Consider the following 20,653-nt stretch of genomic DNA (forward strand, 5'->3'; position numbering starts at 1 on the left):
CAAAATTGTCAACAACTATCTTATTCATTACTAATTAGGTATTGTTAGGTAAAAACCCAAGTGATTACAACTATGTCGTGTGCAAATCAGGACATGTTTTTATGTTGATGTTACACTTTCACTTTCTGTTTAGTTTTTACATAGATAAATAGCCTAATCTCCTCTATCGTCTTTCATTCCTCACATATTCAGCAGTGAATGATATGACCCGCCCTGCATCCCGTAGCTGGCCTTGAAGCTAGCCAGCAAACTAGCCAAAAAGCTAGCTAATGAAATCCACAGCTGCAAAGGAGGAGGAGGAAGAAATAGTGGGAGGGTCTGTGAAAGAGATGCCCACAAGAATCGGACTGGCGAAGCGAGGTTTCGAGGCGGCTAGTTAACTACCGAAACTAATCAAAGGGACACCCGTACCAGTACTGGAATCATCAATTGGGTTTATGACAAAAAACTATAAATCAGATTCCGGTACTGTAACCTTCGGGAAATCGTAATTCAACGTGAACGGCTTTGACACCTCGCTGACAACATGGCTGAATTTAGCATCGATCAGAACAAACTGCCTGGAGTAAAAGAAGGTAAGGTTTGCTAGGTAGCTACTTAGCAGCCAGCTAGATAAACTGTAGCTAGAGCTAGCCTTGCTTGTTTACACCTGTCTGACAAGTGGTTCTTTTTCACATTTTAGGTGTCAAGTGCCTGCATCCTATATGCTTCATATATGTTTGTTTTGTCAAATAGCAAGCTAGCCAATTTACTTAACAGTGACCCAGTGTAACGTTAGCTATCTGGCTTTCATGTTTTTGCTGGTTAGCTAACTGGGGACAAATGCATTCACACGTGATTCTGGAATTTGGAGTGATTGTGCGAGTTTTTAACTGTCTGGCAGCTAACGTAGCTAGCTGTCTCTGGTCTGTAGAGGTGGCAATGGAGTGTCGACTTTTACTGCAAACAGTCTGCTTTCCCCTGGCTAACTAGTTATTGTATTCAAGGGCATTCTGGTGGTTTGCATGTCAAGTGGTTGAGCCAGATGCTGTCCCTCAATCTCTCCAGGAATGCCGTCTGGACATCTAAAGAGAATCAATTTCAATCAATTTTATTTTATATAGCCCTTCTTACATCAGCTAATATCTCGAAGTGCTGTACAGAAACCCAGCCTAAAACCCCAAACAGCTAGTAATGCAGGTGTAGAAGCACGGTGGCTAGGAAAAACTCCCTAGAAAGGCAAAACCTAGGAAGAAACCTAGAGAGGAACCAGGCTATGAGGGGTGGCCAGTCCTCTTCTGGCTGTGCCGGGTGGAGGTTATAACAGAACCATGCCAAGATGTTCAAAAATGTTCATAAGTGACAAGCATGGTCAAATAATAATCAGGAATAAATCTGTTGGCTTTTCATAGCCGATCATTAGAGTTTAAAACAGCAGGTCTGGGACAGGTAGGGGTTCCATAACCGCAGGCAGAACAGTTTAAACTGGAATAGCAGCAAGGCCAGGCGGACTGGGGACAGCAAGGAGTCACCACGGCCGGTAGTCCCGACGTATGGTCCTAGGGCTCAGGTCTCTCAGTTGGCTTTTCATAGCCGATCATTTAGAGTTGAAAACAGCAGGTCTGGGACAGGTAGGGGTTTCGTAGCCGCAGGCAGAACAGTTGAAACTGGAATAGCAGCAAGGCCAGGCGGACTGGGGACAGCAAGGTGTCATCATGCCCGGTAGTCCTGACGTATGGTCCTAGGGCTCAGGTTCTCAGAGAGAAAGAGAGAACGAGAGAATTAGAGAGAGCATACTTAAATTCACACAGGACACTGGATAAGACAGGAGAAGTACTCCAGGTATAACCAACTAACCCCAGCCCCCCGACACATAAACTACTGCAGCATAAATACTGGAGGCTGAGACAGGAGCGGTCCGGAGACACTGTGGCCCCATCCGAAGAAACCCCGGACAGGGCCAAACAGGAAGGATATAACCCCACCCACTCCGCCAAAGCACAGCCCCCGCACCACTAGAGGGATATCCCCAACCACCAACTTACAATCCTGAGACAAGGCCGAGTATAGCCCACAGAGGTCTCCACCACAGCACAAACCAAGGGGGGCGCCAACCCAGACAGGAAGATCACGTCAGTAACTCAACCCACTCAAGTGACGCACCCCTCCCAGGGACGGCATGAAAGAGCACCAGCAAGCCAGTGACTCAGCCCCTGCAACAGGGTTAGAGGCAGAGAACCCCAGTGGAGAGGGGAACCGGCCCGGCAGAGACAGCAAGGGCTGTTCGTTGCTCCAGCCTTTCCGTTCACCTTCACACTCCTGGGCCAGACTACACTCAATCATATGACCTACTGAAGAGATAAGTCTTCAGTAAAGACTTAAAGGTTGAGACCGAGTCTGCGTCTCTCACATGGGTAGGCAGACTGTTCCATAAAAATGGAGATCTATAGGAGAAAGCCCTGCCTCCCGCTGTTTGCTTAGAAATTCTAGGGACAATTAGGAGGCCTGCGTCTTGTGACCGTAGCGTACGTATTGGTATGTACGGCAGGACCAACTCGGAAAGATAGGTAGGAGCAAGCCCATGTAACGCTTTATAGGTTAACAGTAAAACCTTGAAATCAGCCCTTGCCTTAACAGGAAGCCAGTGTAGGGAAGCTAGCACTGGAGTAATATGATCAAATTTCTTGGTTCTAGTCAGGATTCTAGCAGCCGTATTTAGCACTAACTGAAGTTTATTTAGTGCTTTATCCGGGTAGCCGGAAAATAGAGCATTGCAGTAGTCTAATCTAGAAGTAACAAATGCATGGATTAATTTTTCTGCATCATTTTTGGACAGAAAATTTCTGATTTTTGCAATGTTACGTAGATGGAAAAAAGCTGTCCTTGAAACAGTCTTGACGTTTCTCCCCACCTGTTCTGAGCACACAGTCCTTGTTCCCTTGACAGATGAATATACAGATTGTTGGACAGTGCTATGTTGTCCCACCTAGTTATGTAGACAAAAATATGCAATGTTAGTGTGCAAAACATTCCCAAACTAATTTCCTTTACTCACAATTAAAGGTTTCCTCAAAATGGCCTAGCTAAAGGTGATTTAGTTTTGGGCCACAACAAAATGTTATTCAGAATTTGAAGAGTGGTGGAGATTGGCCAGCCCTAATTCTTCTCCAAAACAATAGCACATACAGTGATGGAAAAAAGTATTTGATCCCCTGCTGATTTTGTACGTTTGCCCACTGACAAAGACATGATCAGTCTATAATTTTAATGGTAGGTTTATTTGAACAGTGAGAGACAGAATAACAACAACAAAAAATCCAGAAAAACGCATGTCAAAAATGTTATAAATTGATATGCATTTTAATGAGGGAAATGAGTATTTGACCTCCTCTCAATCAGAAAGATTTCTGGCTCCCAGGTGTCTTTTACACAGGGAACGAGCTGAGATTAGGAGAACACTCATAAAGGGAGTGCTCCTAATCTCAGCTTGTTACCTGTATAAAAGACACCTGTCCACAGAAGCAATCAATCAATCAGATTCCAAACGCTCCACCATGGCCAAGACCAAAGAGCTCTCCAAGGATGTCGAGGACAATATTGTAGACCTACACTAGGCTGGAATGGGCTACAAGACCATCGCCAAGCAGCTTGGTGAGAAGGTGACAACAGTTGGTGCGATTATTCGCAAATGGAAGAAACACAAAATAACTGTCAATCTCCCTCGGCCTGGGGCTCCATGCAAGATCTCACCTCGTGGAGTTGCAATGATCATGAGAACTGTGAGGAATCAGCCCAGAACTACACAGGAGGATCTTGTCAATTATCTCAAGGCAGCTGGGACCATAGTCACCAAGACAACAATTGGTAACACACTACGCCGTGAAGGACTGAAATCCTGCAGCGCCCGCAAGGTCCCCCTGCTCAAGAAAGCACATATACATGCCCATCTGAAGTTTGCCAATGAACACCTGAATGATTCAGAGGAGAACTGGGTAAAAGTGTTGTGGTCAGATGAGACCAAAATGGAGCTCTTTGGCATCAACTCAACTCGCCGTGTTTGGAGTAGGAGGAATGCTGCATATGACCCCAAGAACACCATCCCCACCGTCAAACATGGAGGTGGAAACATTATGCTTTGGCGGGGTCTTTCTGCTAAGGGGACAGGACAACTTCACCGCATCAAAGGGACGATGGACGGGGCCATGTACTGTCAAATCTTGGGTGAGAACCTCCTTCCCTCAGCCAGTGCATTGAAAATGGGTCGTGGATGGTATTCCAGCATGACAATGACCGAAAACACACGGCCAAGGAAACAAAGGAGTGGCTCAAGAAGAAGCACATTAAGGTCCTGGAGTGGCCTAGCCAGTCTCCAGACCTTAATCCCATAGAAAATCTGTGGAGGGAGCTGAAGGTTTGAGTTGCCAAATGTCAGGCTCGAAACCTTAATGACTTGGAGAAGATCTGCAAAGAGGAGTGGAACAAAATCCCTCCTGAGATGTGTGCAAACCTGGTGGCCAACTACAAGAAACGTCTGACCTCTGTGATTGCCAACAAGGGTTTTGCCACCAAGTACTAAGTCATGTTTTGCAGAGGGGTCAAATACTTATTTGCCTCATTTAAAATGCAAGTCAATTTATAACATTTTTGACATGTGTTTTTCTGGATATTTTTGTTGTTATTCTCTGTCTCACTGTTCAAATAAACCTACCATTAAAATTATAGACTGATCACTTATTTGTCAGTGGGCAAACGCACAAAATCAGCAGGGGATCAAATACTTTTTTCCCTCACTGTAACAGCTGTTGAGATATGAGTGGACAATACAGACGGACCATATCACACTTAAAACAATCCCTTTGTTTGGATATCTCCTTCAAATATCCTGTTCCTCTGTATGCTTTCAATCTGTTCGGATTGGTGATGTGGAACGCACTGTCTCTTCCTGCGATTGGGAAACAGCTGCATGGAACATTTGACATGCTGGTCTGGAAGAGAGCACGATGGGAGAACGTGCCTTTCCATTGCTCTGCGGCTGTCTCCAGAGAACCATCCAAGTGATACATATGGTTGTTTGAGATGGTTCCCCCACTATTTGTTAATTTCTTTCTGCTTACAAATGACAAAAGGATTTATATTCACAGGGAAAATAAGAACTTATTGCTAGCCTCGGTTAACCCACACTGTTGCGTCCAAAAGTTATTTATTCCAGGCCTGATCTAGGCCTATTCCTAGGCGTGCAACCTCAGCACGTTTCATGGTAGACAGTCATTTTGCTTTGTCCTTTGTCCTTGATCCATGCCTGATACAGTAGAGGGCCATGCAATGAAACATTGACTAGACATTGAGGCACATTTAATGGAGAAATAACAATGTTCAGTAGGCTAAGTCAGTGCTAGATTGAATCTCCTGGGGGTTTTGTTCGATATAAGAGATTAGGCATATGGTTGAAATGAGGTCAGTGTTAATCAAAGCTTATGTGAGCCTGCCTGGGGTGGGGGTTTTATGGAACGGTACCTAGTTCATCCTCTCTCACTAAGACACAGCCATCTATCTAACCCCCCCATTCGGCCCATTATCTATTAACCCCAGTGGAGCTGCCCTGCCCAGCAGTGACATGTCAGGGGAGTTTGATTCACTATGGGGCTTTCCATTAATCATAGAGGCTCTGGGTTGTCTTCACATTGCACTACAGCAGCTGACACACACAGTGATTTGAGAAATACTGCTGCACAGTTTGTGGACTGCTGCTTTTGTCATTAATTATGTATGATATGGATGAGGTCATCTCTGAACAGATTGTGGCTTGCCTTGCTGTGTGAGGTTGAACTGTGGCAGGCTCGCTAAAATGCTTTCGAGTAGCAGAGAGAGAGAGGGAGGAGAAATAGTCAAATGTAGGCCTAAATGGTCAGTGGGATAATCAAGTTGACATAGCCTAAAGATGGCCCTATGTCCCCGAGATTGGTAGGGCTATTTGAATATTATTCGAAATAAGCATCTGATATGGTAGTCAAATTAGGCTAGACGTTAGCCACACACTGCCAGTAACAGATACAGTGAGGGGGAAAAAAGTATTTGATCCCCTGCTGATTTTGTACGTTTGCCCACTGACAAAGAAATGATCAGTCTATAATTTTAATGGTAGGTTTATTTGAACAGTGAGAGACAGAATAACAACAAAAAGATCCAGAAAAACGCATGTAAATGTTTTTATAAATTGATTTGCATTTTAATGAGGGAAATAAGTATTTGACCCCCTCTCAATCAGAAAGATTTCTGGCTCCCAGGTGTCTTTTATACAGGTAACGAGCTGAGATTTGGAGCACACTCTTAAAAGGAGTGCTCCTAATCTCAGCTTGTTACCTGTATAAAAGACACCTGTCCACAGAAGCAATCAATCAATCAGATTCAAAACTCTCCACTATGGCCAAGACCAAAGAGCTCTCCAAGGATGTCGAGGACAATATTGTAGACCTACACAAGGCTGGAATGGGCTACAAGACCATCGCCAAGCAGCTTGGTGAGAAGGTGACAACAGTTGGTGCGATTATTCGCAAATGAAAGAAACACAAAATAACTGTCAAATCCCTCAGCCTGGGGCTCCATGCAAGATCTCACCTCGTGGAGTTGCAATGATCATGAGAACGGTGAGGAATCAGCCCAGAACTACACGGAGGATCTTGTCAATGATCTCAAGGCAGCTGGGACCATAGTCACCAAGAAAACAATTGGTAACACACTACGCCCTGAAGGACTGAAATTCTGCAGCGCCCGCAAGGTCCCCCTGCTCAAGAAAGCACATATACATGCCCGTCTGAAGTTTGCCAATGAACATCTGAATGATTCAGAGGAGAACTGGGTAAAAGTGTTGTGGTCAGATGAGACCAAAATGGAGCTCTTTGGCATCAACTCAACTCGCCGTGTTTGGAGGAGGAGGAATGCTGCCTATGACCCCAAGAACACCATCCCCACTGTCAAACATGGAGGTGGAAACATTATGCTTTGGGGGTGTTTTTCTGCTAAGGGGACAGGACAACTTCACCGCATCAAAGGGACGATGGATGGTGCCATGTTCCGTCAAATCTTGGGTGAGAACCTCCTTCCCTCAGCCAGTGCATTGAAAATGGGTCATGGATGGGTATTCCAGCATGACAATGACCCAAAATACACAGCCAAGGCAACAAAGGAGTGGCTCAAGAAGAAGCACATTAAGGTCCTGGAGTGGCCTAGCCAGTCTCCAGACCTTAATCCCATAGAAAATCTGTGGAGAGAGCTGAAGTTTCGAGTTGCCAAACGTCAGGCTCGAAACCTTTAATGACTTGGAGAAGATCTGCAAAGAGGAGTGGGACAAAATCCCTCCTGAGATGTGTGCAAACCTGGTGGCCAACTACAAGAAAAGTCTGACCTCTGTGAAGGGTTTTGCCACCAAGTACTAAGTCATGTTTTGCAGAGGGGTCAAATACTTATTTCCCTCATTAAAATGCAAATCAATTTATAAAATTTTTGACATGCGTTTTTCTGGATTTTGTTGTTGTTATTCTGTCTCTCACTGTTCAAATAAACCTTCCATTAAAATTATAGACTGATCATGTCTTTGTCAGTGGGCAAACGTACAAAATCAGCAGGGGATCAAATACTTTTTTTCCTCACTGTAGGTACATGGTTAATTACTTATTTATAATCACAGCTTTTTTTGTATCCTCCACTAAAATGTCCACCACAGTTTTGCGCCAGTAATAGCAAATTCACTTAATAGCACTTCCAGATTGATTCCATTCCAGTTAAACAGAAGAGGCTTAAGTACAGTTTATCCAGCCTATGAAACAGAAGCCATTTTGAATGTTCTTCAGCAAACATTACCGGTGTTGCTCACCTTGAGCATGTTCTAGATGAAAACAGCCCCTACGGCTACAGGGCTCTACACAAGTGTATCTGCTTTGTTGGACTGATGGAGTTAAATGCAAAAAGACATTGGCATGTCTTTTCGAATAATCATTTTCTTGTTGGGTGTCAACTGATTGAGATGGGTTGTGGTGCATACAGGTTTATGAGAAATGCACTAGAACTTAGTTCCCTGTAGCCAATTGGCCCATACGTACAGTAGGCTAATGCCTATTATGGTTTGTTTGCTATGACCGGCTTTTTGTGATTAGGGTAGGGCTGTGAAGGTAATGGAATTTTGGGTGACGGTAATTGGCCAGCCAAATGACTGAGGTCTCCGTAATAACCGTTCAAAAAGCAAAAAAAAAATCTAATTTCATCCGCTCCTGACTGCATGTGCTGCCATAGAAGTAGAACGAATAGAAAGGACGTCCCCATCCACGTCAATGAGGGCATAATGGGTGAACTTTTGCCCATACGAGCAAAGCTAGGTCGAAAATATACAGGTTAAGACAACTTTGTTACAAATCTGGGACCGGCATCGTTAATTAGCATAGTTGGTCCCATTGTTGCAAAGAGTTATGGTATATTTAAATCCCGTTGTCTTAACCTTTGTCATATTCAACCTAGGAGCAAAGCAGGAAGTAAAAGCCGGAAGTGTACCCCATAGAAATAACAATGAATCAAAAGGGTGTCTCCATTCAAGTCAATGATTGCATAATAGGTGAACTGGCATCCATTTTGAGTGTACCCATGTCAGGAAGTAAAATCAGAAAGTGTACCCTTCAATCTGTGCTGTGATTTATTGAGTCAACTCAACTGACATTACAAAAAATACATTCCATTGCATGAGCCACATCAGTTAGCATCATTTGGGGGGGTTGTGGGTTCGATTCCCACGGGGGGCCAGTATGAAAAAAAAATATATATATATATACTGTAAGTCGCTCTGGATAAGAGCGTCTGCTAAATGACACATTTGAATGAACATTCCGCATCAGTTGATAGAACATTCCAAAATACCATGGAAATTATTGCATCACAGTACCAGGCAGCCATTGCGAGTGTACCCATGAGTTTACCAGCCAGGTTTAGAGGTTCCAAGCCCATTCTATTCATCGTTTGCTTGTTTTAGCAAGGGGCAACAAAGTTTCATCACCTTGTTAAAGCTGACGGCTTTTATTTATTTTTACGGTTATGACGGTTATTATATTTTCATGACTGTCTTCATCCATAACCGTCGCTTATACGCTAATTGTGCCAGCCCTAGATTAGGGTTAGCCTATACAATCTGGTTGATCCCCTTAAGTGATGAAGATTATGCAAATAATGCTGGTTATCATATGAATATCACGTCAGCACTACTGTTAACGCTAGCTTGCATGATGACTGTTGGTTCAGTTCTTGTTCAAGTGATACCTAAGGGAAAACCTACAGTGCTAACTGCCAGAGACGTCCATCATCACAGACAGACTTTCAGATTCCTTCCATGAGTTCCACTCTTCTGTCTGTCATTTCTGCTCATGTGATTCTTCTTGTTCTCTTGATCTGATTGGTCTTAAGCTTTGGCACTTTGCCACTTCGCATCTGCTTAGTCTCCGTCTGGCATTCTGAATGCTTTTTAACAGTGTTGTGCTGCCTGTTTTGAAGCTGCTGCCTCCCTCCTCTTCCCCATAAACTAATTAAAAGGTTTGCATGTCCTCAGCAAAAGTTAATGTGGTGTCAGAAGTGGCCCAACATGTGCCAGATACAGCAAATAAAGAGCTTTGCTATTCTGACTAAGAAGGCTCATTATAGCAAACTCTTCTGACTTGGCCATGCTGTTGTGCCTTTTCAGTTCTTAGACTTAATAACTTATTACTGTCCGTGTGCTTTTCTACCTTTCTAAAATGTAGATTTACCACAGCAAGCGTAGGCTTGATCTAGGTAGGCCTATACACAGTCCAGAAAACGATGTGGCCTAGCCTAATTCTAAATGAGCAAAACTGTTGTTGATTGTTCAAAAAAAAAACTTGCCGCTGCCAACAGAGTAAAATCATCAATCTTTATTTAGCCTAGCTGATTTCACCATGAAAGAACAGGTTCGCTTGCTCAAGCCCAGTTTCAGTTCATGCTTTTCTCTTTATTTACAGAGCGATTTTAAAATACAGGCTCTTCTTTTAGGGGCCCTATTTGAGACATGGGCTGGTTCAGCTTCTCCTTTGTCTTATAGCTCTCTGAACAGGTATTAGACAGCGATGGCTTGTTAGTGCAGCAATCGTCCTTTTGACTACCAAGCAGGTCATGGACTTCCCCCTCTGTGGGCCTGATATTGTTACAACGGCCTTGCCATTGCTCCAATTGATGCTGTAGTTCAGCCCCAATAGCCACCGTCAGTGCAAAGTGTAAGATTAGTACGCAAGGTTAAATTGGGGAGCTTGTGTTATTAGGGTTACAAAACCCTTGTTGGTTGGGCTTTTGGTGCTCTGTTCAAGTTCATTTCCTGCCCTTGATCGGGGCGTATCTGTTGTTATCAGTGCTGTATTAGAACATCATGTGTAGGTGGTGTGCACAATGTCTCGTAACATGGAACAATGGTTATCAAGCTGAGTTCATACAGCACCAACAAAAACAGCTTCTCAACAGGCCTTTTGGTCTGTGTTTCCATAAGAACTTCAGCCATATCGCAACAACAGACATAGCTGTGACACAGACATAATATCGCAACAACATAGACATAGATGGCGTATTTAGTAGAAATCGGTACAAAACACCTCAAGATAAAAACATAATATTCAAAAGACTAAATATTAGCATTTCATATATTCGCAGTTAATATAATTCAATCTGGATAATAACACAAAACAGATCATAAGGCTAGAGAAATATATCGACAAATATTACAACAACACGCAACACCCAAATATGACTGAAGACAAGCGTGGAGAGCCAATCCCCAAAAGGAAACGCGACTCATCGACTGATACAGATGATATATGCTTTTCACCACTGGGTATGGTAAGTGTGGAAAGCGACCTGTTGAAGTCGATAAATGACAAATTGGGCATATTAGAATTGGTCAGTAAAGAGTTGAAAGCGAGTCTTCAAATGAGTGACGAAAAAGCTTTGGTAATGGAGAAAGAAACCAAAGAATTAAAAGTGACAGTCTCTAAAATGGAAACGGACGTTAGGGAACTAAAAAAGCAGAACAACCATCTGAGAGAAGCCTTACTAGACATCCAAACTAGATCGATGTGGGAAAATCTTGTACTTACGGGTATTCAGGAAAAGGAGGGAGAAATAACCGATAATATTATGAAGGACTTCCTGCATACAGCGCTACAAATCCCACTCGAGGCTGTCGATAAAATCCAACTCGAACGTGTACATCGTTTCGGAAAAAGAGGACAGAAATATGAGCGCCCAATCGTTGCCAAATTTGCTTTTTTTAAGGATAAAGCTATGGTGAAAAGCCTAGGAAAAGACTTGCTGGTACGAAAATAGGCATGAATGATCAGTTCCCGAGGGAGATTGTAGAAAGGCGCAAAGTTCTGTATCAAATCTTCAAGGAAAACAGATTAAAAGGGAAACGTGTTGCACTAGTGGTGGATAAATTATATATTGACAACCAAATGTTCAGAGACACAAAGACTACTCCATGGCTATTCTAAAAGTTGTAATAGAGGAGTCAAATATTGGAGCACCTGATACTAGCAATGATAGGGATTGTAATATTAAATAACATTTATAGTAAGTATAGTATTTTATAAAAGGATAAAACGATATAACAAGCAGAATAATACATATTTAAATACAAATAATTAGAACATGTTTTTTTTGGCGGGAGGTTGTTGTTTTGGTGGATGGTTGTTGTGGTTGGTCCTGTGTTCTCTCTGGCGTCCTTTCCCCTTTGCGGCAGATGTGGATGCGGGTGCGTTTGCACGCTCGGCCCTTTTCTTCCGCAGTCAACCATGTGGTGTGCATTTTTGTGTTTGAAAAGGTGCGGCGTTAAGTGAGTGAGAGGGGAAATGGTTGCATATCCCAAAGCCGACCGGGGGTCTATGAGCAGGGGTAGTGAGAGAGCTTTCAATTTTGTGTAGATGAGGGATATACATTTTTAAATATAGTATACATCTAATCTAATTTTTCATTGTCCTATCATGATGGAAAAATCCCTAAACCTATAACCTGGACACCCACCTGAGCGACCCATACACCAAAGAGAAGTTCCCATCTCTTTTATGGACCTGCTGTGAATATGCAGCCTAAACAGATAAATAAATGCGGTCAGAGACCTACTTGAGCAGCACCGCCCCCTCAAGATTCTGAGCCTGCCTGGCAGGGTTGGCCCTACAAAGCCAGAGCCCCCTGATGGGAGAGAATAATATACAAGGAAATTCTTAAAGCTGCTAATGAGAACCTTGACGACCTTTTACCTAGCCGGTGGGGATTCCGGTGGGGTACGCCCACCCAGGTAGTGGCAGTGCTGGCAACACTGGCTGCAGTAACCCATGGGGAGGGGGTCACACTCGGACAATCAGAGAGGGGGTTTATCATTGTGGCCCAGGTGGCACAAAATAATCAAAGGTCTGACCGCATGGAGATGCTTGGGAAAATGGTTACAACAGGGGATCAGAGTGTTTGTGTCTCAGGTGAAGAGGGTGGATCTGATCTCCATCACCTAGGACTTGACATAGATTAAGTAGATTAATCAAATCTCACATTGTTATCAATTTCTGCTCAATCTGCATGCTTTCTCAATCAGCTTTAACTGTATGTGCACTCGTAAATCAAGTTATTTCTCGAGTTGGGCTCTGGGATATAACAGCCGTTGAGTATCTGATTTAATGGTGGATTGTGGAGGAGGGGGGTTGAGTATGTGAGTATGTGCTTGTCTGGCATCTGTTGTGGGGGGGTATGGGATGAACCACGGGAATTATTTGCTAGGATAATAATTGCTTGTCAATGAATTAAATGTAATACAATGGCAATCCGGGTTATATGTTAGAATCCTACGCGTGAACTGCCGACATTATTACGCATATTAATTGATAATGATGGAAAATAGGATATGCATAATTTAAAAAAAATAGTTATATATATATATAGAGAGGTGAAAGCATTGGAAATGCTTTTGGCGGTTAATCTGCTTCTGTTTTGTGGGTGGCACTGTGTGCTGTTTTCGATGGATGGGTCCTGGCCTCTCGGGGCCTTAGGGATGCGGAGGGACGTGGGTGGGATGCTGATCACTGGGATGACGGCTCAACTTGGGATGGGGAGGGGCTTTAGCGGGGGAATTAGTGGAGAACAATTGAAGGGTTACTCCGTAGCAATGAAAATATCACGGTACAGCTATATGGACACTCAATCATTACGGTATTTTTTTATTGGTAAATTTACAAACATATATATATATATATATAATGATAAATAGACTTGAAACTTGTATCTCATTATGGTGAAATAAGTATAGCCAGTTATAATTGTAATGGCTTAGCTGATGATAACAAAAGAATAACAATATTTACATGGCTCAAAGAGAAGAAATATATCTATTGTATACAGGAAACTCATTCAACAATTCGAGATGAAGTAGCGTGGAAAAAAGAATGGGGGGGGGGGAATATACTTCTCCCATGGGCAAAGAAATTCAAAAGGGGTGATGATATTAATTAATAGTAATTTCGATTCCGAATGTGCAAATTGTCCAAATAGATACGCAAGGTAGATGGATTATTTTAAATATGTTATTGGACCATAAACAGATATGGCTCATTAACCTTTACGGACCAAATAATGATGATCCACAATTATTTGACAATATATATAATGAATTATCAAGCCTGCAAGCAACTCAAGACAATATTATTATGGTGGGGGATTATAATACTGTTTTAAATAGCTCAATGGACCGTAAAGGAAATCACACCACAAACAATCACCCACATGCTCTTAAGGAAATTGTGAATGTCATGGATACATTAGAAGTAGTAGATATATGGAGGCTTAAATATACTGATCTAGTGAGATATACATGGCGGAGACTGAATCAAGCTAGTCGTCTTGACTTCTTTCTTATCTCATTCTCGTTGGCACCAAAAGTAAAAAAAGTGTTGATAGGGGACAGAATGCGGTCAGACCATCATATAATAGGCATATACATTACTCTTACTGAATTTCCACGTGGGCGAGGATATTGGAAATGTAATCAAAGCCTATTGGATGATAATTTATTTATAATTAGAACAAAGGCATTTATAACTGACTTTCTCCAACATAACATAAGCAAATCCCCTTATTGTATGGGACAGTTTTAAATGGGCCTTTAGAGGCCATGCAATTCAGTACTCATCTCGAAAACAAAAGCAATTTAGGTCAAAAGAGCTTATACTAAGAAAGGAAATAGAAAGCCTAACAGAACAGATAGATAGCAATAAAAACTGTAACATAGAGGCTCAGAATAAATTAGAGGAAAAACAAAAAGAAATGGAGAAACTTATTCAAGAAAGATCAAGTGTAATATATTATAAAAATATAGCAAACTGGATGGAATATGGGGAAAAATGCACAAAATTCTTTTTTAATCTTCAACATAGGAATGCTACCAAAAATAACTTAATGAAACTGGTTACAATTGACGGAGTCACCCATCATTCACCAAATGATATTTTGAAGGAAGAAACAAAGTACTTTAAGCATATGTTTTCTTTTCAGTCGCCTCCATCTCCTCTAACAGAAGCTAATTGTAGAGATTTTTTTTCTATTGATAATGTCAAATTAACAGCCACAAAAGACTCATGTGAAGGTGAAATTACAGAGGAGGAACTTCTGGATGCAATTAAAGACTTTAAGTCTGGGAAAACTCCAGGGTTGGATGGCATACCAATCGAGGTATACCAAACCTTTTTTGATATACTAAGAGGACCGTTATTAGCATGTTTTAACCACTCCTATGTAAATGGTAGATTATCTGACACTCAAGAAGAAGGTCTGATCTCATTATTACTGAAACAGGATACAAGTGGAAAATATAAAGATCCAGTCCATTTACAAAATTGGAGGCCCCTTACACTTCAGTGTTGTGATGCAAAAATCCTAGCAAAATGTATAGCGCATAGAATTAAAAAGGTATTGTCGGATATTATTCATTCTAATCAGACAGGTTTTGTACATGGAAGATACATTGGAGATAATATAAGGCAAGTATTGGAAACAATAGAACACTATGGAAAATGTGGGAAACCAGGCCTGCTATTCATAGCAGACTTCGAAAAGGCATTTGATAAAGTTCGACTGGGGTTTATATATAAATGCCTGGAGCATTTCCATTTTGGAGAATCTCTTATAAAATGGGTCAAAATCATGTATAGTAACCCTAGGTGTAAAATAGTAAATAATGGCTATTTCTCAGAAAGTTTTAAACTGTCAAGAGGAGTGAAACAAGGTTGTCCACTATCGGCATATCTATTTGTTGTGGCTATTAAAATCAGATCCAATAATAATATCAGAGGATTAGAAATACAGGGCTTAAAAACAAAGGTGTCATTGTACGCTGATGATTTCATGTTTTCTTTTAAATCCATAACTAGAATCCCTCCACAGCCTCATAGAGGATCTAGATACATTTTCTAACCTCTCTGGATTACAACCAAATTATGATAAATGTACTATATTACGAATTGGATCACTAAAAAATACAATTTTTACATTACCATGTAGTTTACCAATAAAATGGTCTGATGGTGATGTGGATATACTCGGAATACATATCCCAAATGAAATAAATGATCTCACTTCAATACATTTTAATAGAAAGTTAGCAAAAATAGATAAGATCTTACTACCATGGAAAGGAAAATACCTGTCAATTTGTGGAAAAATCACCCTGATTAACTCTTTAGTATTATCCCAGTTTACCTATTTGCTTATGGTCTTGCCTACGCCTAGCGAACAGTTTTTTTTTTTTATTATATGAGAAAAAAATATTCAATTTTATTTGGAACGGCAAGCCAGACAAAATTAAAAGGGCATATTTATATAATGAATATGAATTCGGAGGACAGAAATTATTAAATATTAAAGCATTAGACCTATCACTAAAAGCTTCAGTCATACAAAAGTTATACTTAAATCCGAACTGGTTCTCAAGCAAATTAGTAAGATTGTCTCACCCAATGTTCAAGAAAGGCCTTTTTCCCTTTATTCAGATTACAACAACTCATTTGCAGTTATTTGAAAAGGAAATAATCTCCCAAATATCACTATTTCTAAAACAAGCCATAGAAAGTTGGTTGCAATTTCAATTTAATCATCCAGAAATGACAGAACAAATAATGCAACAAATATTGTGGTTAAATTCAAATATACTAATTGACAAAAAAACTTTATTTTTTGACAGAATGTTTAAAAAAGGTATAATCTTCGTAAATGATATCATCGGTAGGACTGGTGGAGTTATGACGCACATGCAGCTAACAAAAACATATGGAAATGTCTGCTCTGCCCAAAATTACAACCAAATAATTGCAGCCTTACCGCAAAAGTGGAAGAGGAAAGTGGAAGGGGGAGAAAGTAAGGAACTTGTCTGTCGGCCTTGCATTAAAGAACATAATTGGTTAAGGAAAACTGTGATTAATAAAAGTATATCAGTTTCACTTAAGGACCAAAGGATTGACAGCCGTCCCATATAGATTGCAAAATAGTTGGGAAGAGATCTTTGACGTACCGATCCCATGGCATAGTGTTTATGAACTGACACGCAAAACGACACCGGATTCAAAAATTAGAATCTTTCAATTTAAATTATTATATAAAATTCTTGCTACCAATAGAATGTTATTTATATGGGGCATACAATCTTCCCAGCTCTGCAGATTTTGCTGCGTAGAGACAGAATCATTAGATCATATGTTTTGGTTCTGTCCGTTTGTAGCTTGTTTTTGGACACAGGTCCAGGAATGGCTAAAGGATTGCAATATTTACCTGGAGCTAACCTTGCAGATTGCATTACTGGGTGATCTGAAAAGTCATAGTCAATCAATCAATAATATAATAATACTTTTAGCAAAAATGTTTATTTTTAATTCACAATCTGTAGAAGCAATGAGAATAGAAAGGTTCAGAACTTTTGTAAAACATCACAGTACGGTTGAAATATATATGGCAAATAGAAATCCTATATGGATTGTGTTAAGAGATAGATAGGAGGTATTGAATAGAGTTGAACGATGGGACTAATAACAAATAACAACAAATAATAACAAAGATGGCTAATAATGTAAGCATACTGTGTACATAATAAGTATATAGGTTGTATGTTGGGAGCTTTTGGGAAAGAGCACAGTTAGAAAGATATGGCATATAGAAGCAAACCGGATGGACATCATGAAAATGATCGGAGAGGTTGAGAGTAGAAGTAGTTCAGGAGCAAAAAAATAAATAAATGTGTGTATCTATATATACAGTGGAGAGAACAAGTATTTGATACACTGCTGATTTTGCAGGTTTTCCTACTTACAAAGCATGTAGAGGTCTGTAATTCTTATCATAGGTACACTTCAACTGTGAGAGACGGAATCTAAAACAAAAATCCAGAAAATCACATTGTATGATTTTTAAGTAATTAATTTGCATTTTATTGCATGACATAAGTATTGAGTCAAATTATGTCAATTAGCCTATCAGAAGCTTCTAAAGCCATGACATAATTTTCTATAATTTTCTGTAATAATTCTGCCAAATGGGTCTTCCAAATGGACAATGACCCCAAGCATACTTCCAAAGTTGTGGCAAAATGGCTTAAGGACAACAAAGTCAAGGTATTGGAGTGGCCATCACAAAGCCTTGACCTCAATCCTATAGAAAATGTGTGGGCAGAACTGAAAAAGCGTGTGCAAGCAAGGAGGCCTACAAACCTGACTCAGTTACACCAGCTCTGTCAGGAGGAATGGGCCAAGATTCACCCAACTTATTGTGGGAAGCTTGTGGAAGGCTACCCAAAACGTTTGACCCAAGTTAAACAATTTAAAGGCAATACTACCAAATACTAATTGAGTTTATGTAAACTTCTGACCCACTGGGAATGTGATGAAAGAAATAAAAGCTGAATTAAATAATTCTCTCTACTATTATTCTGACATTTCACATTCTTAAAATAAAGTGGTGATCCTAACTGACCTAAGACAGGGAATTTTTACTAGGATTAAATGTCAGGAATTGTGAAAAACTGAGTTTAAATGTATTTGGCTAAGGTGTATGTAAACTTCTGACTTCAACTGTAACTTCCGAAGTGTGGAGTAGTATTGCCTATTTTAATTTTACAGTTGACAGATAACCTTCAGAAGGATATCCTAACCTCCTGTCTCTGTCTACAGTTGTTCGGGACTTTGCTGTGCTGGAGGACCACTGCCTGGCCCATAACCTCCAGGAGCAGGAAAGTAAGTATACCTCCACACCTGAGGATGACCTGGAGTCCGCTTTACTCTCCCATCCCTAATGGTTTCAGGTGGTCTTGGCTGTTCCCAAAGCATCGCTCCCAGGTCAAAAGACGACAAACCTTACGTTGAATTATTTTGGAAAAGGCTGAGTACTTTGGGCTGGGATCTGTTCCAATGAATTTAGGTCTTTATTTTCCTTTCAATCTGGATGCAGACAGTCAGCTTCATGCCCAGTAAACCCCCTCCATCGAAGTCTCATTATCTAGATTAACACTAACTATTTTAGGCAAGCTGCTCCTCCAGTCTAGAAGAAGCACATTGAGCTTCCTTTGCAGCATATGGCTATTTAATATCAAGTATTCCAAGCACCTATTTAGCTATCTTTACGGGAATACAGACTATTCAAATGTTCCACACACACCAATGCTCTCGTTTTCTCCCCTGAATATCGGTCATGTCTGACACCCTAAATCTCAACGTCAGTGGTAGCAGGCAGTAAGCAGCTGTAAAACACAGCTGCTAGGCTGCAGCCACAACAATGGCACACTCGTTCTGTGGTGGGTGTTAGCGGGCTGGGCATTTGCCCACTGTGTCTGGATCATGTTATTAATGCCCGTCTGCAGTAGGACAACAAACCAGTCCTGTCTGGTCTCTCTCTGTCAGACTGGTCAAGTCTGGGTGGATGTTAGGCCAGCACAATCAGTTTAGCAGGGATTGGTGATGTCATCAGGGAAATGTTAGAGATTCTATGATTTGATTGTCTGATTCTATGATTGTCTGTGGTGTTTGTATCCCTGCATGAATTATTGTCTGAGTGTTTGAGTTAGGGCTGGGCGATATGGCCTAAAAATCATATAGTGATTTTTATTTTTATTTTTTCAAACGTACAATATATATATATATATATATATATATATATATATTGCGTATCAACAAAAATATAATAATACATGTTTTCTTTAAACCATAAGACCCACTCATAATTAATTGTTTTGTCAAAATAGTTTTAACCTGCTTTATTTCTTGCAATAATCCCTGATCTGGCTTTCAAGTCTGGAAATGAAAATGCCCATTTTAGTTACAAACTTAACTAGATCCATGCATAATCACTAATAATGACTAACTTCTTGTAGCAGGCATTAGGCTATAGAAAATGAACACAGGTCTCATCAACAATCTCTCAAGCCCATGTGCTAGTGATTAGCCAGCTAATCTTTATATTTCAAGTTTAGCCAACTTGGATATATTTACTAGCTAACAGAGTTGAACAGTTGAATTGTTATGAAAACACCATTCTGCTTTTCTTCAATTGTTTGAAAAGCATGTTAGCCTGTCCACTTTGTTCAGATGTTGAAATCAAGTGGCCTACCTTATTTCTCAGAATGAGAACGAGTTGCCAATTCCGTATATAATTGTGTTATGATAATTATGCTTATTGCACATTTATAAAACAGACTAGACAGCTAGTATAAGTCTTTGGCTAAAATGCCGCTAGTGGTACGCTAATGCCTTGCATGACTCACTGAGCATTAATTTGCCAGAATCAATGTAAATTGATACTTGTTTTAGTAGTGTCTGCTCTGTGCGCAATTTGAGTAGTTGAGACCTAAAAAGGGTATCGTTAAAAAAGTTAACTCCTCTATTACAGTAAAATAATGTCTCAATGTGTGTTGGTGTCCATATGAACGATTATGTTGGACCAAACCTCAAATGCAAATGGCAAGTTGAAACCGCTTGTCAGAGAGGAAGATGTGATCGCTCAACCTTGTTGGCGTGAGAGGCAGGGTGAGGGCTTGGTTGTGTGTAAATCATAGAGGAAGTGGTAAAGCAAGAGTGAAGCTAAAGTCTGTCCAAAATAAGGCCAAGGTGTTTCTATGGGCTTATTTTGGACCTAAGCTTGTCGCTTGCCTTCCCGCCTTTGGGACAACGACTCCCATTGTTAGGGCAGAGACATGCATCTCATCATTATATACAGATCTCTGGTGTAAATGGGAAGGTGCACACAGCACAGAGACACGAAGGAGGCCAGACCAAAAATACAACATGAGAACAAGCGGACATAAACTCTCATAAAAACGAAAAATAACAGAACGTTGGGACAGACATTTGGAATATTGCGCAAAAACATACACTACCGTTCAAATGTTTGGGGTCACTTAGAAATGTCCTTCTTTTCAATTTTTTGGTCCATTTTTAAAATGACATCAAATTGATCAGAAATACAGTGTGGACATTGTTAATGTTGTAAATGGCTATTGTAGCTGGAAACGGCAGATTTTTAATGGAATATTTACATAGGCGTACAGAGGCCCATTATCAGCAACCATCAGTCCTTTGTTCCAATGGCACGTTGTGTTTGCTAATCCAAGTTTATCATTTTA

The 20,653-nt window shown here is 40.6% G+C and overlaps 1 protein-coding gene across 3 annotated transcripts in view; it reads left to right on the forward strand.

The window, feature by feature from the left end:
* Positions 1-237: 237 nt before the first annotated feature.
* The window catches only part of LOC121576547 (zinc finger CCCH domain-containing protein 13), a 48,177-nt gene continuing 27,761 nt past the window's right edge, over positions 238-20,653 (forward strand). For all 3 annotated transcript variants that reach the window (XM_045223481.1, XM_045223482.1, XM_045223483.1), the window contains exons 1-2: positions 238-575; positions 18,210-18,272. In XM_045223481.1, coding sequence (XP_045079416.1) covers positions 527-575; positions 18,210-18,272 — 112 coding nt within the window. In that variant the 5' untranslated portion in view covers positions 238-526. The remainder of the gene's footprint in view (positions 576-18,209; positions 18,273-20,653) is intronic.

Source organism: Coregonus clupeaformis, chromosome 11 (assembly GCF_020615455.1).
Source record: "Coregonus clupeaformis isolate EN_2021a chromosome 11, ASM2061545v1, whole genome shotgun sequence".
NCBI lineage: Eukaryota > Metazoa > Chordata > Actinopteri > Salmoniformes > Salmonidae > Coregonus > Coregonus clupeaformis.